This window comes from Typopeltis vanoorti, chromosome 12 (assembly GCF_054136105.1).
Source record: "Typopeltis vanoorti isolate ZY-2024b chromosome 12, IOZ_Tvanoo_1.0, whole genome shotgun sequence".
Classification (NCBI taxonomy): domain Eukaryota; kingdom Metazoa; phylum Arthropoda; class Arachnida; order Uropygi; family Thelyphonidae; genus Typopeltis; species Typopeltis vanoorti.
This window is the reverse complement of record NC_143560.1, coordinates 66,548,723-66,573,274: the sequence shown is the minus strand read 5'-3', so window position 1 is coordinate 66,573,274 and position 24,552 is coordinate 66,548,723. Positions and strand designations below refer to the sequence as shown.

Genomic DNA, 24,552 nt, shown 5'->3' with positions numbered 1-24,552 from the left:
CTGAATATATATATATATATATATATATATATATATATATATATATATATATATATATATATATATATATATATATATATATATATATATATATATACATATATATATATATATATATAAAGGGAAACCCTCAATACTCAACCGTTGCTTCTCCGTGTTGAGAGATCACAGTTATGTTGGTACGGGGCACCTGGTCAGAATTCTACAAGAAAGGCTCCCCCAGCAGGCCCTCTTTGTGAAGCCAAAGGGTGGGAGGCCACGTGGAAGGCTAAGGACTCGCTGGATAGATTATATCCAAAACCTTGGGTGGACACGTTTGGAAGTCCCACCAGAACACCTGAGCTTGGTGGCGGAGGATCGTGACCATTGGAAGTCCCTCTTGCAGCTGCTGCTCCCACAACCCAATTAGGAAAGGTAGGCCTTGAAGATGTATGTATGTTTGTATGTATATATATTGTTTTGAAGAACGGTCAGTCGTCACGATATTCATGCCATACGCGACGAAGTCTCGCTATCAATCCCTTCAAAACTTCGAGATAAAACTCACCATTGACCTTTAGCCAGGCGTTACGAATTCTTTGTGGATAATGCCCTTGGAATCGTAGAAACAAATCAGCATTGTCTTTACTTTTGACTTCTCCAGGCGACTTTTTTTCGGATGTCCCTCTTCTGGTGGTTTCCACTCAGCACTTGGCACTTTGTTTCAGACTCATACTAAAACACCACGTTTCGCCACCAGTAACGATCGTTTCAAGGAAGCTTCAGTCCTTATGAGCGGTTTTAATGAGGTCCTTACCGTGTTCAATTCGATACATTTTGCGAATTCAATTTACGAAGGCCTAAACTCTCGGTCATAGTTGATTTTGGAATCCCCAATTCATCTTCAATCAATCTCACGGACGATTTCGGGTTTTCTTTGATGAAATCACACACTTTTTGGATGTTCACGTCGCTCAGTCCAGTTTTTGGATGGCCCGGCTTTTCGTCGTCCTCAAGCGTCTCACGACCACTTTGAAATCGCTTAAAACACTCGTAAACTTGAGTACGAGATAAGCATTCATCACCGTATGCTTTTTGAAGCATTTGTTGCGTTTCGGTAAAAGATTTACGAAGGTTAACACAAAAGTCAATCGCAGCTGTTTGTTTGAAGCTCATTTTCCGACCGTTTGTCAAAACACACTTTCACACTTGCCACTATAACTCACCATCTGATGAAACAAATGTCATAAACAGTTGACACAGCACTAATGAAGGTTGCCACTTTCGACAACAAAAAGATACAACACTGGTGCCACTAGTTTCTTCTATTTTCGAAAACTTCGGTTTCCTTTTGGACAGAGGGTGTATATGTTAAAGATCAAAAAAATAAAATAAATAAGCTAACGCCTATTTTCTTCACAATCAGAGACAGCTGGCCCAAAGCTATCACTGATTCATCGGTAGGCAGTGAAGAAGGCGGCAAGCTAGTGCCGCCATCTCGTGGACCCTAACCCTAACACAATATTTTTAATTTTTGAAAATAGTGTGGGTTCGACGGTCGATTTTCTTGAGTTTACGGGACGAAAAACCCGAGTTTCCGGGAGAAAAAACCTGCTAGCCCGTGCCAGAGACTAACTCGGGAACCGGTCGAAAAAAGGCTTAGAAAAATTTCCTCTGGTCGGCGACTAGATTTGAACCACCAAATCCTTTCATTGTGCGGTCAAGCACCATAGAGTGCAAACGCCACTTCTACTGAGTATATTTTTATTAACACTAAAGCATCTATGTACAATCAAAATAAATATATATACAACTATTTACAATATATACATTTATACATAGAATGCTTATTCTAATTGACATTTTGATTTACACATCTTGAGGCTACTTCTACTGAGGTTATTTGTATCAACAACAGCAGCTGTGTACATTTAAAAATAAATATATATACAGCTATTTACAATTTGTACATAGGCTGCTTATTCTCTTAGGCATTTCATTTACTCGTTACAATATACTTATGACATTTTACAATCACTGTTTAAATAAGATACAACATCACATGCTCAATTTCTATTTTCCTTATTGTCCTATTGAATTGCTTGAGCTGTTATTTTTGTTGGTATATTTAACATAGTGATTTCAGTCTATTTATAAGTTCCATTATCAGATTAGTCTATTCTCGTTTATATATATATATATATATATATATATATATACATACATACATACATACATATATACATACATATACATATACATGTATGCATACATATACATATCCATGTATACATGCATATACATATCCATGTATACATACATATACATATACATGTACACACACACACACACACACACACATATACATACATATATACATACATATACACACACACGCACACACACATATACATGTTAGCATTGACATTTTCCATATGTACAATTCGTTTTATAGTTTTTGGACTATTGTGCACAGATCTGGTCGCCAGGATTTCTTGGTGATGCGGAAGTGGTAGAGAGGATTCAGAGGCGGGTTACAAAGATTGTTGCAGGTCTGTGGGATGTTCCCTATGAGGATAGATTGATGATCTGTGGGCTCCAAAAACTAGCTGATAGACGTAGGAGAGGAGATATGATAGAGGTATTTAAATTGTTAAAGGGATTTTACAGGATTGATACTGATGATATTCTTAAGACCAATGCAGGATGTGAGAGAACGAGGGGCCATCCCTGGAGATTGTGTAAGAGTGTGGTTAACAAGGGTGTTAGGACTAGATTTTTTACTTGGAGGGTTGTGAATGGGTGGAATGCTTTGCCAGAACTGGTTGTGAATGCTTCAACTGTGAATGAATTTAAGGAGAGGTATGACAGGTATTGTGTAAATAATGGTTAGTGTGTCAATGTCGGGTCTCCCGCGATGAGTCTTTTGACTCCATGGAGACACCGTTAAATAATAATAATAATAATAATAATAATAATAATAATAATAATAATAATAATATATCTTCATTTTATATCTTTGTTCACATATTTTGGAAGACTATTTTATTAACTTAATTTAAATGCACATCTTATTCTTAAAATACATACATTGCTTTTGTTTTTATTTACATTTATATATGCATATATTTTGGTAGTATCTCTATATCTCATGCAGATTTTATTTTTTTGTAGGCACTCTTATTTTTGCAAAAAAGAATTCCATCTTGCTTTAACATTATATTGTTTGCTTAACTTAAGAGGTAAATCTGTAGTTTCTTATATACAAAGTTTTCTGAATTGCAGAATTAGTTACAGGTCTATAAATGGATAATATATCCTATTAACATTTTGGGTTATTATCATGTTATGAACTTATGTTATCTGCATTTCTTACAATTGACATTTCTACCGTCCTTGTGTCTGTATATACAAGAACATATACATGTCTGGTAGTATATCTTAATCTACATATTTATTACTAGAGTAGTATTGACTTATCTTAAGGAGTAATTTGCTATTTACTTTTCATTTTTTTTTTTTTTCTTACACAATTAGATATACATATATATATATACAGGGTGTTCGGGATAAATTTGACAGTTTCGTAAGGAAAAAGAAAATCTTCTTTGTATCTATTAAATTTAATGAATTGACAAAAAAACATTACAGGCAGAGTTAATTACAATACTATCAACAAGATTTACTCAAAATAACCACCATTAGCATCGATCACAGCTTCAATTCTGCTTCGGAACCTCGAACAAGCTGATGCTACAGTCTCCCTGGGAAGGGCCGCAAAAACTGTTTTAATTTTATCCATTAACTGGGCTTTTGTATTACTGGAAGTGCGATTGGTGTCTTTTTCAACTGCGCCCCATGCAAAATAATCCATGGGGTTAAGGTCTGGGGAGTTTGGAGGCCAAACATTTGGACTGGTGAAGTCGTAGAAATTTTCAGACAACCATTTTTGACTTTTCCCAGAGGTGTGGCAAGGGGCCGAATGCTGCTGCCATACATACGGCCTACCATTGGCTACCCTTGTTATCCAGGGCTTGACTACAGTTAGCAACTCCACGAACAAAGCCCGAATTCCAATGCCAGGGTTCTTCAACACCTGTTCCTGCAGATTTGCGAGGAATTCTGCTGTACGAACGCAATCAGATCGTCTGCTAGGGATCTTTCTTCTTGCTACATCCTCGTAGTCACCATTGCAAGTCTCTAGTTCATGCCTGATTGTTTTTACTGTATTCAGGGAGCATTGGGCAGCAGTCGTAATATCCTTATTTTGATGGCGGGCACGAATCATCATGATACAAGTTATTCTCTTCCATGATTCAGGTGGGTTCCAGCTATCCATCCTTTCTGACATCTTGTATATGAATGAAGAAGGGTCCAAACTTTTAAATGAAGAGAAGTGTGTGTTAATACATGTAACTTACGGAAAAATATAATTAATTATAAATATGTCAAATTTATCCCGAACACCCTGTATATATATATATATATATATATAAACATTCTTATGACTTATATATAGGCGTACCTATATATTATTATTAATATTTTTATTATTTTTTTAAACTTTTACTTATTTATTTATTTTAATTATTTTGTATACATATATACTTTTTTTTAAATTTTTTTTTTAATTTTTATTTTATTATTATTTTTTTATTAGATTTGATATCTTGTTGTCATTATTCCTCTCGTTGTGTCGAATGAGCCTACGTTAACAGCACCTTTGTCTGGGATTATGCTTTTTGTTCAGATAGTGGGTTATCATTATTGTCTACCACTAACTATGGGGGTTCCATTATCGGTATAAGTTTTATTTTTCCTTCTTCTTCTCCTTCTTCAATTAGGCCGAGTTTCCTCCATTGCTGTGTTGTTATGCTTTTGGTTTGTGTAGTGTTTATGATAATTTCCTTTAAATAATTGTTAATTTTTGTTAGTATGTCTGGTCTGGTGTCTCTTCCGTGTATTTTGTCACATCTGTGGGACCATATTGCATACATTGTTATTATTATGATTATTAGTTCTGTTTTTTTCATTTTTTGGTCTTCCAACCAAAATAATGTGTTTTCAGAGAATGGTTGTGTCTTATGTAGGAATTTCTGTATGGTGTTCCATACTGTGGACGTTTTGCTACAGAACATCATAATATGATATATTGTTTCTGGGTCGGGACAGAAATGACACTTCGCTGGGCCTTGTAGTGGGATTTTTTTTGCTACACACCACATTTTTGTGGGGAGACAGGCATGGTGTACTTTATAGAAGAATGTTTTGTATTTTGGTGATATTGGAAGTCGGAAAACTTTGCTAAGCACTGGACTTAGCCTAATTTCTCCTTTTCTTATTTCCCTGTGTTGGGGAGGTGGGAATGTCACTTGACTTAATGTTTTATATAGTTTTCTTGGTTTAATTGTCAGTAAGGTTTCGGTATCTGAGTGTTTCATTATATATGTGTACCCTTCGGCTATTTCTTTGAACATTCTCGGGCTTGGTTTTTTTATATCTGGAAGTGAGCTTATAAACCTATGCGGCAAACACTTTTGTAAGAATGTTGCCGCATAGGCATGATAGGTTTTTGTGTGTGCTCGGGCTGCTGTTATTGCCCTGCCGGTGAGAGTTTTCAGATGGATGTTTAGCAATGCTAAACCTCCAGCTTCAACTTCATGGAAGAGTGTTGATCTGTGCATGGGTTCATACTGAGAGCCCCAGATGTATGTAGCGCATAGCCTGTGTATTTTTTCGGCCCACCTTCCGTGATACGGGGTGTTGTGTATCTTGTACCACAGGCGATATGTTAGGTAGATGTTGCAAACCCGGGCTCTTCCTCTGACGGACAGCTGTCTAGGGCGCATTGCATTAATTTTCTTCTTTATGCCGTCATGGAGTTCTTTCTACTGTTCTTCGTGTGATTCTGAGCTTCTGATGTTGATGCCCAGAACTGGTATGTAATTATTCACCTGTATTCCTGAAGGAATCCTTGGTTGGTTTTCCCATTTGCCAATTACTTTGCAGTGGGATTTTGCCAGATTCACATTCAGTGCTGAGGCTTTGCTGAAGTCTTTTATTATTTTGAGTGCTGTGTCCAAGGATTTTTGTGTTCCTAGTGTTAAAGTGACGTCATCAGCATATGCCAAAATTTTGGCGTCACTTTCTCCGTGTTCCTTTGATATTGTTGTTTGTGTTAATGGCTATAATGAGTGGTTCTAGGGCTAGAACAAATAGAGCCATGGATAGTGGGTCTCCTTGCCGGATGGAACATTTTATTGGGAAAGAGGCTGAGAGATTTTTATTAATGATCAGCCTACTTTCCGCGTTTCTGTACAAAAGCTTAATCGTTTCTTTCCAGTTTACTCCAACTCCTATTCGGTCTAGTGTTTCAAACAGGTATTGGTGGCTAACTGTGTCAAATGCCTTTTGAATATCTAGACCCATTACAATACATGGATTTTCTGTGAGGCTGTAGTAATAGCAAATGCATTGGAGGTGCATTATTGTGTCAAGAATATTTCTTCCTTTCACTGCACATGATTGTGCTGGTGAGATAAGTTTATGGAGGTGCTTTTGTATTCGGTTTGTAAGTATTTTAGATATTATTTTGTAATCAGTATTCAGTAGGGTTATACCTCTCCAGTTTTTTATGTCTTGTAACTTCTGTTGATCCCCAACCTTTGGTAGTAGTACAATGTGTCCTGTGTTGAATTTTGCTGGCGTTGTCTGTGTTGTAATCATCGTGTTGATCATTTTAATAAAAATATGTTCAAATTTTGGGAAGTATTCTTTATAGAATTCGCCTGTTAGTCTGTCTTCACCTGGTGATTTGTTATCCGGGAGCTGTTTCACTATAAGACGGCATTCTGCTACAGTGATTGGTGCGTCGATCTCCTCAGCCTCCTGCTGGGTGATTTTGGGGAGGAGTGAAAGGAATCTTTCTCTTTCTTCCTGACTGCTGGGTTTTTCTTGAAATAGTGAAGAAAAGTATTTTTGAACACCACGAATTATTTCGGAGTCTTTATTTAGGGTTTGGCCTTCGTATGTTATGGTTTTTATTCTCTGTTTTGCGTTCCGTTGTTTCTCAAACAGCCATGCTGTCGAGGTCTTCCCTTCATCATTTTCAATTATTTTGAGACCAGCACGTAGCCACGCTCCTTCTATTTCCTGAAACTGTTTCGCTGTGATGCGGTTTTTAATTTCTTCTATTTCTGTTCTGATGTTTTCATTATTTCTGTCATGGTGGTGATACAATTTTGATAATTTCTTCGTGTCAGCATTCTGTTTGTTCCTTTGTTGCTGCTTTTTTATTCTACTAATTTTGATTGCTGTTTGTTTTGTCATGTGTTTAAATTTCTCCCAGGCTGTTACAGCATTTTCTATGGATTCTATTTCCTCAACTATTTTCTCTATGTTATTGTTTAATTCATCGTCATCTTTAAGGTGTTTATTAAATTTCCATAGGGGGAAATTTCTTTGTAAACTTATCAGCTGTTTCTGTTTGTTGATATTGTAGTTCAGCCATCACCATATGGTGATCGCTGAACATGACAGGTGTGTGTTGTACAGTTTTGACCTTTATATTTCTGAATATTTGGATGTATATGCGGTCTATTCTAGAGGCGTTTCCGGGTGCAAAATATGTGAATTCTTTCTTTTGGGGATGCAAGATTCTGAAGGCATCTGATAGGCCACAGTGGGTGAAAACTCTTGTGAAATTTTTCTGCGGAATTAAGTTTGGGTATTCTTGATCCTTTTGTGGTTGTTCTGTAAAGTTCATATCTCCTGCTATTATTGGGTTATTTTTTTGTTGAATATAGTGTCGCACTTCCTCCCAGAAGGTGGTCTTATGATTATGTGTGGCTGGTCCATATATGTTAATTATGTTGTGTATTTTCACCACTTCTACTGAGCTACACAGGCTCTCTATGTTAAAGATACCAAGCAATTTTATAAACTTGATTTTAATCCTTTTTCCCAAGTAAGCAAACAAGCAGGTAAGTCAAGTTTGCGCCTGAAGTATTTTCAGGTCTGAGGCAACTCGTGATAAAGGTGGGGTAAGCTCTGATCACTTTCCTTAGCATCTCTTTGCAGACATGCATAATGCTATGCATTAAGGGAAGGGCCACTACCCAGATCAGTTTCGACCTTTATTGAGGTCTCATCAGTGGGAGTCAGACCCTGAGATGCCAAGGCTGATGTAATGCAGAACTTATAAATATTACCTATACAAGTTGCCTCAAGGTGCTTTGATCTTATTAAATAAAAATCTCAGGATGAGCGAAAGATGTAGAAAGTTTTTACCTTGGGTATACTATATGTTAAAGATACCAAGCAATTCTATAAACTTGCTTTTAATCCTTTTTCCCAAATAAGCTTGGTATCTTAAACGTTTAGTATACCCAAGGTAAAAAACTTTATATATATATATTAAAAACTCGTCTACAGCCTATATGTGAAAACAATATTTACTCATAAAAAAAGAACATACAAGAAAAGAACCAAAACATTTGAGAAGGACCCATATAACAATACAGTATACATTGATGAGATGATCAAAGAATTTATGTAAGAAAATAAAGTTATTTTCCAAAAAGAAAATAACTTTATTTTAGATAACTTCCTCTCTGCAAATGATCAAGTTATGTTTTCAGTACCTGATGACATCTGCAAAAAGCTACATATAATTGAATTTAATAATGCAGACCTATAAAATAATATGTGAATATCTCAAGAAACAAACTAAAACTATGCGATTCGAATTAAAATAACAATAGATAACAGGCCTGTGTAGCTCAGTGGGAGTGACGCTTGCGTCATCTGCGCTTGGACGTTCGAAGTTTGACTTAAGTTCAAGTCTTGTCTCCGACTGGAGGAACTTTTTCTAAGCCTTTCTTCGCCCGGTCTCGAGGTAATCGATCTCTGGCACGGGCAAGCGGGTTTTTCCTCCCTGAAACTCGGGTTTTTCACTCTGTAAACTCAAGAAAATCGACCGTAGTATCCATATTATTTCAGACAGTGACATATCATGTTAGGGTTAGATACCAAGAGATGGCAGCACTTGTTTGCCAGCTTCATCGGTGGATGCTATAATTAGTGATAGACACGGGCCAGCTATCTCTGATTGGCTACCGGTGGAGACTGAAATGCCCACTCAGTCTCTAAAAGCTAGATAGGGTATAAAGGCCTCGCCTACCTCCCGATAAGGAAATAGATCATATTGAAAGGAGAGAGAGTTTTGTTTTTGCATTGATCGTGATCAGACGTATTCCTGTAGACTCTGCCTAGTTGATTTTTATATAGGGTTTTTCGGGAAGCTCGCATTACACTGGAATTAACACAGTTCGTGATCTACTATCTCCCCCTCTGTATGAAATATGCAGAGGTCTAATGGCCGGCAGGCACCACCCGCAATGAAGACCAGTGGTGGTTGAATGGCTTTTTAGGGAGGTAGATCGCTGCACTGTGTCCAAGTAAGCTCCTGAAACTCCTTTTTCCTCGTTTTTAGGATAGTCTCCTATAACAGACTAACTTTTTGCTGGTAGACGCTTATTCTAAGTTGTCTACGGGATTTGCTAGTAGACTCTCGGTCTATAGGATTACCCGAGAAACTGCTAGTTTCTCTAAAGCCAAACTATGGACTCTCCATACGACGAGCTTGATTTCAAACAGCTTTTGGCTGTCTTTAAGCACATTGGTGGCCTTCTACAAAGGAAATGGCCAGGTAAGGTGGCAATCCCCCAAGTAGAAGAGGTGGATACAGAGGACTGTCAATCCCCTGACCCTCTCCCCAGCACTTCTCAAGATAACACCAGAGAGATTATGTCACCGGTAAACGATCAACCCCTAGTGGACTCAAATAACTCTACAGACTATCAGGTTGTCAGCAGAAAAAAGCGTAAGAAGAGTTCACCAGCAGCAGAACCTGAAATAGTACATCAAATGGACACATCAGTGCTATCTGGTGCAAGAACAGAGACAGATATACTGACACAGCCCAAAGAGAGGATACCACCAGTAATCCTGAGATCTAACGAAAAATGGTCGTCACTTGCACGAATGATGAAGAACAATAACATCAAGTTCTCATCAGCCAAAAACAAAAATAATGGAGTTCGCATACAGCCGGAAGGAACAACGGACTACCGCCAGCTCACCAGGCTTATGGATGAACAGAAACTACCATACCATACTTACCAACTAAAAAGTGAAAAGAACCTTAAGGTAGTGATCAGAGGATTGGTAGAAAACATAACATCAGAAGAGATAGCTACTGACCTCAGATCACAAGGCTTGGAGCCAATCAAGATTTCTCGTATGTATAGAGTGGACAAGCGTCCTGCCTCTGGTCTTAGTGGAGATCAGTAAAGATCAGAGAGAAATCTACGATCTCAGAATAGTCTGCAACTTTGTGATCAGGACTGAGCCACTGAGAAGAAAGGCATCAGCTGGTCAATGCCATCGCTGCCAAAAATATGGGCATGCGCAGAAACTATGCAGGGCAGAATACAAATGTGTAAAGTGCGGTAACAACCATCCCTCACACATTTGCATTAAGCCACGGACAACGCCTGCAAAATGTGCAAATTGTGGTGGCCCACATCCAGCCAACTATAAGGGCTGTTCTTTCTGCCCATCTAACCTGTCGAAGACGAGAGAGGCAACAGCCCCGCCCACTCAGAAGCGTGGCACACGACCTGCTCCGGAAGTCATAGCGCGGACAGTAACACCCAACAAATCATATGCCTCCGCGGTCTCTTCACACAACATGCCGGGATCGAGCAGCCAAAACTCCACTGCAACGCTTGCCGCTACTCTGGGAGAGATGTTACTGGCATTCAGCAAAACAAATCCCTCCCAGGCTGACACCAACAAATTCCTGAGGAACACCCAAGTCATTTTCACAATGATTAATGGATAATCCGGCCAGCACAACGAACTCTTTACAGATCGCATTTTGGAATGCCAACGGTCTCAATAATAAACTCCTGGAGCTACGAGAATTTGCAGACCGCTACAAAATTGATATACTCCTGATAAATGAGACTCACCTCCGACCCTGTGATAACCCTAAACTTACATATTACTCATTGCTCAGAAACGACAGATCTAATGCCAGAGGTGGCGGTACTGCCATTTACGTCAAGAGGAAGATCCGACATAATGAAACCGAAAAGATCAACACAACAAATCTGGAAAATACTGCTGTCGAAATCCACACCAATAATGCAGGCAGTCTCAAAATATTCTCCGTCTATAACCCCACTGGCAACACTCTATTATCCTCTGATCTTTCTCAGCTGCTCGATACAACCGAAGCAACAATTGTGGCAGGTGATCTTAACTCTAAACATCCACTATGGAATAGCAAAGGCTTCAACAGCAACGGACACGTTCTACACAACTTCGCCTCACTAAGGAACATCGTTATCACAGGCCCGGCTGAACCAACGCACTACGGGCCGCGAGGCAGGCCAGATGTGCTTGACATTGCCATCTTCAAGAACACATCATATCACTTTCAACTACAAGTCGTTAATGACCTCAGTTCTGACCACAATCCAGTACTTTTAAGCCTCGGAGGGGATCCAGAACTCATTCCCAGCCAGACGCGTACTTACTTCAAAAAATTTAATACTACTCTCAGCACCCTAATAGGCTCAGTACCAACTATCTCGTCGCGAGAAAAAATTGAAAATATTTTATTTTCAAGTACCTTGAAAATAAAATACATGTTGGCTTATCTGCAGCCTCCACTGCTCACATCTCAGTCCAAGAAAACCTACTTCCGGAAGACATCCGCACTTTAATCCGCAATAAAAATAAGATCAGGCGCTGCTATCACACCACACTCTCTCTCCTCAAGATCGCCAGGAGCTAAATAGAGCGACGAATTTAATTCGTTATGCATTGAAAGATTACAGAAACCAAGTGTGGGAAAGAAAACTGTGTTCCCTTGAAGCGGAAGACAACTCCATATAGAAGATGACTAAAGCTCTCCGAACGAACCGCTCTGCCATACAGCCCATTCACGGAGAAAGAGGTATTGCCTATAGAGACGATGAAAAATCTGAAGCCTTTGCAGACGCCCTACAACTTCAATGTAGCCCAAATTATGCACATGCAGACTTACTTTTCATAGAGAGAATACACAGACATGTCCGAAGCGCACTACGCTGGCCCTGCAGCCGTGAAAATATCTGCAATACTTCGCCTAGAGAAGTCTACTCCATAATAAGAAAAATCAACAACAAAAAAGTCCCAGGACCAGACGAAATTACAAACAAAACCATCAAGGCGCTCCCGCATAAGGCATTTATGCACCTTGTTGCCATTATTAATGCAATACTCCGTTTTAGTTACTTTCCCACTCGATGGAAACACGCAGACATTATTCTCATCCACAAACCAGGTAAGGCGCCACAATTCTCGCAAAACTACAGACCAATCAGCCTTTTATCATGCCTGGGAAAGATAGTGGAAAAAGTCATTCTAAACTGACTGCAAGCTGAAGTGGACAAAAACAACCTGATCCCGGGTGAACAATTTGGCTTCCGTGCTGACCATAACACTACCTAACAGGTCCACAGGTTGACAGAATTTATTACAACTAGTTTTAACTGGGGACAACAAACAGGAGCTATCTTTCTCGACGTTGAAAAAGCCTTTCATAAAGTGTGGCACAAAGGCCTTGTATATAAACTACTTACAGCTAACATACCTCTCTATCTTACCAGACTCATAGACTCCTTCCTAAAAGACCGGAAATTCCAGGTGAAGCTGCGCGGACTCAGATCCTCACCGAGAAGAATCACCGCGGGCGTCCCCCAAGGATCACTACTTTCGCCACTACTATTTAACATCTTCGTCGCAGATATCCCAAACGCAGCATCAACCACCATTGCTAGTTATGCGGACGACATGGCGATTCTGAGCAGATCTCTCAGACCACACCTAGCCACGCAGCGTCTACAAAACGCAGCAACTAGCCTGGAAGACTGGTTCAGGAAATGGAGAGTAGAAGTCAATGCAGAGAAAAGCACTGCTATCCTCTTCACAAGACGAAAAGCAACACACCGCGGAGTAATCAAACTTTTTAACACAGAAATCCCATGGAAAACCAAAACCAAGTATCTAGGCATGCAACTGGATAACCGACTCAGCTTCAACCCTCACATTACTTATGCTTATAATAAAGCCAACACAGCAATCAGCCAACTCTACTCCCTCATCAACCGAAGAAGCAAAATGAATATTAACAACAAACTTAAGATATATAAAACAATCATCAGACCCACTTTCATATACGGATCGCCGGCTTGGGGACACAATGCCCCCAGCAACATCAAGAAACTGCAAGTCATCCAAAACAAGTGCCTTCGTATGATATTTGATGCTCCGTGGTTTGTCAGGAATGCTCTCCTCCACCGAGATGCTGACATTCCGGATGTTCCGACGTTTCTCCGTTACATTGCCACTGCATTTTTCACCAAAGCAGCAATTCACCCAAACCAACTCATTAGAGAGTCATCTAACTACGATGAAAACGACAGATGGAAGCACAAGCGCCCGAAAGCGGCTCTGCTCATCGGTACATGAGCTCCCACACAGCCCTAAATTGGGCGAGCCAGGTGCTCAATAATCTCTTAATAATTTAAATCAACTTCCTAGCTTCAGAAGAGATATCTGTCAAGAATATGGCTATTTTACCACCAATTGGTGACAGTGATCATGCGGTTCTTTCTTGGGAAGTATTTACTTGTATTGAAGCTCATCGGTACATGAGCTCCCACACAGCCCTAAATTGGGCGAGCCAGGTGCTCAATAATCTCTTAATAATTTAAATCAACTTCCTAGCTTCAGAAGAGATCTCTGTCAAGAATATGGCTATTTTACCACCAATTCGTGACAGTGATCATGCGGTTCTTTCTTGGGAAGTATTTACTTGTATTGAAGCTCCGATTAAAAGGGATTAAATGCTGAACTAGAAAGCAGGAAATTATGATCAACTTAGAAGAATACTATCTTTGGTCACATGGTATCAGTAACTGAATAGAAAAAATGTCATCTGCATGGGAATTTTTGATAAAGTGCTTGAATGAGGCGGTATCTCAAGGTATACCTAGTGTTCGAAGAATAAATGGGTCGGGAGTGAAATGGATGTGCAGCCTTATTAAGCAAGAGATCCAAAAGAAGAAGATAATGTGGAAGGAATACCATGAGAATAAGAGTGAGAGGAGTTATGAAATATATAACGCTCAGGCCAGAAAAGTAATGAGTATTGTGAGAAAAGCTAAAACGAAGTATGAAAAGAAATTGGCCATGCAAGCTAGAATCAATCCAAACGAATTTTATCATTATGTCGCAAGCAAAAGAAAGAATGAATGTAGAAAAATAACTTTATTGAATGCAGATGGTACATGAGTGTCGGAAGTTAAGGAGATTGTTCAGTTAATGAGTGCTCATTTTGCTAAGATATATCAACCAGGTATATGTAGCATGGTGCAGAGTGTTACTGCTACAATGGATGAAGAGTTAGAGGTTCATGAAAATGAGGTTGAAGGATTCTTGCATAATCTGGATAAGAATTTGTTAATAGGAACAGATTGAATATCAGCCCGTCTGCTAAAGGAATGTTCACCTGAATTGGCTAGGCCTTTCACACATTTGTATAACTTGAGTCTAAGCTCAAGAATGGAAGGAATGTATGATAGTTCCATCTTAACTCTCATTCATCAAGGGAATGATGAATGAGAGTTAAGAACACGCCATGTTGTGGTCTTTAACGCAGTACATTATTGTTCTGAGATAATTTAATTTGGGTTCAATGGTCATTTTTTTATTTAAGGGAAGAAAAACTGCAGTTTCAGGAAGAAAAATTCCTCCTGGCTATGTCCGAGATAGATTAATTCGGAAACCGGTCGAAAAACAGGGGTTGAAACAGTTCCTCTCGTTCGAATCTACTCGTCGACTAGATTCGAACTGATAATGGCTTTCTTTGATGGCTTAGTGCTATGGAGACAAATCATCATCATCATCATCGAATTCCTAACGTATACCCTCAGGGGGTGTGTAGGATGTCATGATAGCACTACATTAAAAAGTTATATCATTACTAACTTCCGACTGACAATTTCTCCAAATTAATCTGTTATATTTCAACACTCCAGTCTTCTAAGGTACGTTTACTCTGTCAGCCCACCCAAATGTTAATCTTCCTCTGTGTCTTTCTTCTGCCAACTTGAAAAAGAACACCTGATTTGCTAATATTTTCACTTCCATTTTGTTTAAGTTACCATACCATGTGATATGAGCTCTGCCACCTTCTCTTAGCAGAGATAACAGATTCCCAAATGTTAACAATAGCAGGTTCTTTCTTAATATCCTCGTTTTCAATATGATAGTGCAATTGATGCGATCTGTTCATTCTCATAATATCTCTCAGAACCATCATATCTGTGATCTTCAATCTATGATCAAAAGTTTTATTTCTAACCCAGCTCTCAGATCCATACGTTAAAATTATTATCATTATTATTGTATGAGCACCACCATGGAGTCCAAAGACTCATCGTCGGACACTCAAACTATCCACACAATCTATCAAACCTCTCCTTCAACCCATTGACAGATAAAGTACTCACAACTGACTCTGGCAACCCATTCCACTCATTCACAGCTCTCGAAGCAAAAAATCTAGTCGTCACTTCCCTACTAACCACACTTTTATTTATCTTCCAGGGATGGCCTCTTGTTCTAGCCCCTATAGCCGAGTACTGAAATATTTCTCCTGCATTAGTCCTATAAAACCCTTTAAGCAACTTAAATGTTTCTATCATATTCCCCCCCCCCCTTTCCTCTTATCAACCAACTTCTGCAATCCACACACCTTCAATCTATTCTCATAGGGGACATTCCACAGACCAATCACCATCTTGGTTGCTCTCGTCTCTGAATCTTCTCCACTGCTTCCTCATTCCCAAGAAACCCAGGAGACCAGACCTGAGCACAGTAATCCAGATGTGGATATATCAAGACCTTATAAAGAGGAAAAACAACTTCCTTATCTCTACATTTCGTGTTTTTTTCAGTAGCCAACAAATCTTTTGTGCTACTTTAGCAATATGCCATCTAAACTTGAACTCTTTGCCTACCACCGTTTCCAAATCTATAGCTTCATCTATTGCCTGGAGTACAGTTCCATCCATATGGCACACAGCTTATAATCTATTTATCCCAAAATGCATAACTTTACATTTCTCCACCTTAAACTGATACCCATTATATTTTACCCATAGCCTATTTAAATCTTCCTGCAAGCTCTGCACATTGCTTGATTAACTATTAATCTACCTAATTTCGCATCATCAGCAAACAACTGAATAATTCCTTTCAGGTTATTTCCTGTATCATTTATGTACAAATTAAACAGCAATGGTCCAAGTACTTAAGCTTGCAGCACAACTACTAGTCACCTCTTTTCTTCTAATTCTGGCCTCTCCATATACCACTTTTTGATATCTGTTCTGCTGCCACTCTCTTATCCACTTAACCAGTGTTATATCCATCCCTATTTATTTAATTTGCATTACATAGTCCATGTGGTATTCTGTCAAAAGCAATATCCAGCAGAATCATTGTGTAGCCATTTCCTTTATCTAACTCGCATTTTATAATAATAATAACATTTTATAATAGAATAAAAAATGTTAGTGACAAAGTCATGCTGTTCCTTCACAAAGTCATGTTGTGCCTTATACCATAAGGAATTATTATTATTATTATTATTATTATTATTATTATTATTATTTTAACGGTGTCTCCATGGAGTCAAAAGACTCATCGCGGGAGACCCGACATTGACACACTAACCATTATTTACACAATACCTGTCATACCTCTCCTTAAATTCATTCACAGTTGAAGCATTCACAACCAGTTCTGGCAAAGCATTCCACCCATTCACAACCCTCCAAGTAAAAAATCTAGTCCTAACTCCCTTGTTAACCACACTCTTACACAATCTCCAGGGATGACCCCTCGTTCTCTCACATCCTGCATTGGTCTTAAGAATATCATCTGTATCAATCCTGTAAAATCCCTTTAACAATTTAAATACCTCTATCATATCTCCTCTCCTACGTCTATCAGCTAGTTTTTGGAGCCCACAGATCATCAATCTATCCTCATAGGGAACATCCCACAGACCTGCAACAATCTTTGTAACCCTCCTCTGAATCCTTTCTACCACTTCCGCATCACCAAGAAATCCTGGCGACCAGATCTGTGCACAATAGTCCAAATGCGGCCTTATTAATGCCTTATAGAGTGGAATAATAACTTCCCTATCCCTGCTTGTTAGTGTGTTCCTCAACAACCATGTAATTTGATGTGATGTTTTGGCAATCTTAGCAATATGCCCTTTAAACTTAAGTTCTCTGTCCACAATAACTCCCAAGTCTCTTATCTCATCAACTTCCTGCAGTTCAGTTCCGTTAATATAGTAAACAGCATGCGATTTCATCCTCCCGAAGTGCATCACCTTACACTTAGCCACGTTGAACTGACAGCCATTTACCTCAGTCCATAGCGTCAGCCTATTTAAGTCATCCTGTAAAATATCCACATCATCTGAATTGATTATGGCTCTTCCCAATTTTGCATCATCAGCAAACAAGTGGATATTTCCATTCAAGGTATTTCCAATATCATTGATGTACAAATTAAACAATAGAGGACCAAGAACTGAGCCCTGAGGTACACCACTAGTCACTTGCCTTTTCCTGGACTCAGCTCCTCCGTAAACCACTCTTTGATATCTGTCCGCCAGCCATCCTTTAATCCAAATCACCATCTTCGGATCCAAACCCATTAAATCTAGTTTATGCAAGGGAATTATTTTGCTTCTTTCCACTCTCTTGGAACTCTACCAGAGTAAGTCTTTATTGGTGTGAACACTGTGTTATATACATCATTTAGTATTTTGGCCAATTTCTTTCTTATTAGCGATAAATTTATTCAAATGAATTCTTACCTTACCAGAGTTACTAACTCTGGGAAGGTAAGAATTGTGGTCTATTTCAATATATAATTTGCCATCTTCACTAAAATTGTACCTAAATAGCTGTTTACTTGTTTCACTTGTTCTATAGGTTCTCCAATCAAGATACAGTTAATATTTTCAATGTTTCTGCCTATGTTCATTGTCCTTTTGTTGCTAATTTTTGTACCAAAATTATTATAACAGTTATTCAGTTTATTTAGGGAAACTGGCTGACCTACACTAGATTTGTTTAAAAGTATAACATCATTTGCATAAACTAAAGAGCTAATCTTTTGTTTAACTTTTTTTAATTTTTGTAATTAAAAAATGTTTAGCTAACTTTTTGTAATTTAGTGTGTAATGTGATTTATATCAACAATCAGTAACAGTGGACATAATGTACACCCTTGTCACATTCCTGATTTAACATCAAACCATCAATCTGTATCTCCTTGAATTCTAACTGCTGACTTACAGCTTAAATAGAGACTATGTATTGCTTAATATAATATAATATCAAATATACTCCACAGAACTGGAGCATTTTGAAGCGATTTCCTCTTGGCACTTTGTTATATGCCTTTTCCAGATCTAAGAAACTTTAATACAGATCTTTATTTATTATTTCGTGACACCTTCAAGGAGTACGAAGACTCATCATTGGAGGACACCCATTCCGCAATCCTCCATCTCCATCATTCCATCCACAAACTACACCTAACCTCTACAATTATTATCTACACCAATTTTCATTTCCGTAGCGCAATTGGAAGAATTGCGCGGAGGCGCTATGTTCCCAAGATTTCTCAACCATTTGGCTTAAATGAAGATGTGCTCCTGATAACCTCTGTTTGCTCTGAATCCTGTATGTTCTTCATCTGGATTCTCTTCCACACTAGATTCCTGCCAATAATAATACAGCAATCCCTCGACTAATTCGTCCTCGATTAGTGCGTTTTCGATAGTGCGTCATTTTTTTTTTTCGATACCAAAATTCGATTAGTGCGCCTGTATTTTTAAGATTTAAACAATACACCTTAAAAATAAATGTTACAGATTTAAAAAATTTTCTCTTTTAGAGAGACTTCTTTTTGCATGGATCGAAGATTGTAACCAAAAACGAATCCCGCTAAACACTGGCCTTATTAACTCAAAAGCATTGTCTCTTTGTAACCTGGATAGAAAGGGCTATCAATGATGGAAAAGAAGAATTCCAAGTTAGTGCTGGGTGATTTGAGCGTTTCAAAAATTTCAAAAAAATAGCCTACATAATGTTCTAATCACAGGCGAAGCTGCAAGTGCAGATAACGAGATATCCAGAGATTTTGAAGAAAATTGTGTAAGAAGTAGACTATTGTGATCAACAAATATTTAATGTCGATGAAACCGGCTTTTTTTTTTTTTTGGAAGCGAATGCCTTCCAAGACTTTTCTAGCCAAATCAGAGAAATCTCAGCCTGGTTATAAAGTCGCAAAGTCGAATGAAATTACTGAGAGCAATTTATAAGCCGTTTGGAAGCACATTCTTCCACATTGTCCAAATGATTTGAGAGGATTTTCAAATGAAAAAAAAAAAATCAGCTAACGTCTTTTTGTTCCCGTATAGGGAGTAGGCGAGGCCGTTTTCAGCCCTATCTAACTTCAACGCGATAAAAAGGATTTTCAAATGAATCTAAGTTAATTAAATCTAATTCTGAGAAGTTGAGTGATTCCGACCTGCTAAATTTAGATGCACAGCGGGAAGATCCTGAAGATTATGAAGAAAATTTAATCACTGACAAGCCCAAAGAGGTTTCACAGAAACAATTTGAAAACATTTTTCGTACAATCGAAGTTTTTAAGCAGCAATGCTTAGAGACTGACCCTGGTGAAGAGAGAACTAGTAAAATATGCAGAAGAGAGTCAATAGGGCCATACTCTTGTATGAAAAAAAGAAACAGAATGCCCTAATTACGTTAGCTCAATTCTTTGTTCAGAAGCAGCATAATAAATTTATATTCTGAATATGTTTTATTATCTTTCAGCTTCATGGTTTTCCTTTAACTAGGCCCTGAGACATAGCCTAATTCTTTTATAAAAAAAAAATTAAGGGTCAAAAAAGAAATCTGAGAAACGAATTATACATTTTCCCATAGGTTATTATATTCGATTAGTGCGTTTTCGATTAATGCGCCTGTTTTAAAGAACGCATTAATCGAGGGATTGCTGTAATAATAATAATAATAATAATAATAATAATAATAATAACATTTAATGACACTAGAGGGCATGTTTATCAGTTTGTTTGTCACTTCAGGCATGGCCACGTGCGATGTTGTTTAACAAATGTTGTATAAACTTGTGTTAATTTAAATTAGTCGCTTTACGAATGTGGTTTGAACTGGGGAGGAACTAAGTAAGCTGTGACCCATTTACTAAAATACGCAGAGGTAATAGATTGCAAAATAAAACATGTTCCATTAATATAAGTGTCCTGTGATGAGTCAGTTGACTATGGAGGTCTGATGATAATAATGTTAGTATGCATGTTCGCATAACGGTCAATTTATTATTATTATTATCGTGACAAGCAATTTGTGATACAGTTCAGTCTTAAGGATAAGAAACGTTTCTTTTTTTATCATTATAGCATTATTCTGTTGTTAAAACAACGATACAGTTGTCAGTCAGCGTTTAAAACAAGGATGTAGCATGTAAAAATCAAGTTGCTCACTGGTGGGTAACTTAATTTTTATCAAGATTATAGAATATTCAATACATTGTTAGATTGAGGGAGTATGGAGAGCTTGACATTGAGAAGGGAATAATTTGCTTCTCACTGAGAAATTGTATAAAAGAAAGCCTAACTTCGCATTGTTGTGTCAATTTGAGAATCATAATGATTTTTTTTTTTTTTTTTTTTTGTTGAGAATATTATTGTTAACAAAGCTGTGGATAGGATTAGTGGTGATTGTGAGCAGGTCATTTGTGAACAAGAGAAAGGGTAAGTGAGTGAGGACAGAGCCTCGAGGCATTGAAGCTCGAAGAGAGGAGTCATCTATCATGACTTGCAGGGAATGACCAGAGAGAAAGCTGACTTCCCAATTACAGAAGGTGGCAGGGGGAGACTAAAGAATGGCAACTTTTTTCAGCACGTCATGATGGCACATACAGTTGAAGGCTTTGGAAATGTCAAGGGTGACTGCACAAGTTTCTCTGAACCTTTCCATTGCACACATTCAGTGGCAGGTGATGTAAGCTGCAAGGTCAGCTGTGGATCTTGAATTGCAGAATCTGTACTGGTGGTCACTGATTAATTGGTGGGCATCTGAGTAATGGAGGAGTTGGCTATTGATGACTTTCTCCATTATTTTGGAGAAAGTGATGGCAATTGGTTGGTAGTCTGATGGTTGACTTCTGGAACACAAAAAAATGCTTTTGGCAGATTATATGCTGATTTCAAGCTCATATTTTCATTAAGCTATCCATTCTTTCATTCTATGTCCAGTCACATATCATAGTTTCCACTTAATATTTTGTGACTTATGTTTACTACATGACAGATATTTGGATATGGCAAGTAGCTGCATACTGGTCAGAATGGAATATTTTTTATTTAATAAAAAAAACCCTTCTCCAACCACAGCACCAGTAATCACTTTATGGAGCTCATGTTGACTTATTGGAATACATCATTTAAAAATGGGGGTGGGGGAGACTTGACATTAAGCAAAACTTGACATTTAGCAAAGCAAAACTTGACATTAAGCAAAACTTAGTGGGAAATGTTTTGCATAATTTGATCTCTACTTATACTGTTCACTTTGCCTTTTAATTGCACATGGGAAAACAAATACACTATAACAGGATACAAATGAGATTGAAATATTCAAAAAAATGTTCTCACAGAAATTTAAAATATTGAGTAATTTAATAATAATAATTCAATAGTAAAAATATTGAAACTGGAATTATAACTGAAATACTAGGCTCTACAGTATATGTTTTGAAGTAACATGAATGATATCCTTCTTCTGAAAAACTATTCATAATTTTTGAAGAATACTTAATAAACATTTTGAGTAGGATGAATATATTTTTATCATCATTACTCCAAAATTTATGAAATCCACTCCTTCCTTTTGTTTTTCATTGAATGATCTGTGGATTTTTTTATTTTTTTCTATTCAAAATTGCTAATGTAGTGCCCTTAGCAATATGAAGATTATTCATTTATTGTAGAAGGTGAAGAAAGAGTGAAGCATTGGTGTCAGTGAAATTACCAGCACTCACAACAAAGAAAAAAGAAAATGATCTCACATATGACATCATGATCTTCTTTAAGATTTGGAAGGGCTGATCTGGGTTGGGTTGGGTTGGATTTACAGTGATTAAAAATGGCCATAACTCTTTCTCCAAAAAATTGGAAAAGGAGGATATAATTATAACTTATCATTTAAGAGATCTCAGTTTTGCTCTGCATTTGCTTTTCACTTACAGTGGTAATATCGACAATGTATTATTGCAGTAATAGTAGAGAAACTACATTCCTCTGCTAGCTCCATTATTGTTATATGTGACATGTATAAATATTTTGAATAAATCCTTATTGAAATACATGTGACATGTATGCATACAAACAAATAATAAATCACTAGGTTTTACATCAGTTTATTTTATTATTATACTTCTATTCAGTAAATATAAAATCTTTTCAAAAACCAAAATTTTAACAGTTTTTTTATTTTTTAGATGGCACACATTACTACTTCTAATAGCATGAAGAGTGGCAGACAGTTTACTTCATCTACTCAGAACCTGAAAATGGTTCATGGGAAGAATGTTTATAAAACAAATAGAAAATTTGATGATGAGGATAAAGATCCTTTTCCTGGCCCTGCGCCAATTCATTATGATATACTAAGTAAATACAAGAAAGGAAAGAAAATGGATATAGTAAGTAACATTTTTCTCCCTTTATGCTATATTAGAATAATCCTCTTATCTAATAATCTCTTTTAGGTGTAAACTGTTATTTTATTGTTTAGTCATTTCATTCTGCTATTTAGCTGTAATAGTCAGATTGTTATTGTCTATAGTTTTTTTTTTTTTTTTTTTTTTTGTAATGTGAGATTTTTTCTTTTTCTCTCACTGAAATGTGCATAAATTTCGAACTTCTTTTTCATTCACGAATCTCTCTCTCTCTCTCTCTCTCTCTCTCTCTCTCTCTCTCCCCTTCCTTCCTCAAAATCGCTTTGTAAGTGTTTGCTTGAATATTGGACTAAAAAAGAATGGACTGATGATTTTCAGACATAGCCAGCTAAATTATATTCAACCTCTAGCAAATTTACTTGACATCACTTAAATCCGTAAGTCAGTTTTTCCAAGCGGTCTTTCTTTTTTCTCTTACAAAAGGGATCTCAGCTCACATACTTTTAAAAAGCCTCATTAATACACAAATTACCAGACAGGATCAGGTCTGTCTTCTTGGACTGACTTTCACTTATTCAACTTCTACTAGCATAAACATATCACATCAGTAGCTTCCTCAGCATCAAAAAAACTAGACATTCCTTTTAACTCAAGCATCTATTTTTTCATTTGTCTAGCTATTGAAACTGTACAAATCCCAAATCCATCCATTCTTAAAATATTGCTCACGTGTTTTGGTGGTAGTGTAGCTATAATCTCCAATTCTTGATTATACCCAGAAAGCAGTTTGTCTGATAGGAGATTCCTCTCTTATCGACTCACTTCAACCCCATCCCATATCATGAAACACTGCATCTGTGAGATAGGGGTTGAAGTGAGTCTATCTTATATATATATATATATATATATATATATATATATATATATATATATATATATATACATACTAAAGCAATTTTATAAATAAACTTGGTAAATAGTTTTTAATCTGAACAGTTTTTGAATGTTTTTTTTTTTCCCTCTCATTTTATTTTTCAATATTTGGGCAAAAACATAGCATATGCTCTTCTTATAATCCAACAGAAGTCAAATTAAACATAAGTATATAGGCAAAGCTTGTATACCTAACTTTTGTGCACCAGTGGTTTTCCTCTGCTCTCACATCCAGATGGTACCATAGTCACCTCGCCCAAAGACAAGAATGACTTACTGGCCTCACTCTTCTCCTGTCTTCTGCTAGAAAGAAATCTGAAGAACCATTAATAACCTGAACAAACAAGGCACCTTGTCCCGATGGCATCCTGCCTATTGTGTTAAAAACTTGTGCCCCAGAGCTAACACCTATCCTGTATTGCCCCTTTAATCTATCCTGTTCAACTGGCATCTATCCTACAGCATAGAAACAGGCCCACATCCATCCCATTCTAAAGAAAGGGGATAGAAATCTACCAACAAATTACTGTCCAATTGTTATTACTTCCATTCTCTTTAAAACTATGGAGAAAGTAATCATCAGCCAACTTCTGCACTACCTGGAAATCCATCAACTAATCAGTGATCAGCAATATGGATTCTACCACTCTCGATCTACAGCCTTCATCACCCACCTCTGGACTCAAGCCATGGGGAAAAAAA

General features: G+C 37.5%; 1 protein-coding gene across 5 annotated transcripts in view; it reads left to right on the top strand.

Annotated features, from left to right (window-relative positions):
* Nucleotides 1–24,552, top strand: part of LOC150100851 (WD repeat-containing protein 46) — a 240,227-nt gene that overhangs the window by 56,116 nt on the left and 159,559 nt on the right. The window contains exons 2-3 of one of the 5 annotated variants that reach the window (XM_090401124.1): nucleotides 3,154–3,221; nucleotides 22,738–22,941. In XM_090401124.1, the coding sequence (XP_090257250.1) occupies nucleotides 22,738–22,941 (204 nt within the window). In that variant the 5' untranslated portion in view covers nucleotides 3,154–3,221. Of the gene's footprint in view, nucleotides 1–3,153; nucleotides 3,222–20,299; nucleotides 20,522–22,737; nucleotides 22,942–24,552 lie in introns of those variants that run through there. The other 4 variants (XM_090401123.1, XM_090401125.1, XM_090401122.1 and 1 more) reach the window with 4 other exon arrangements.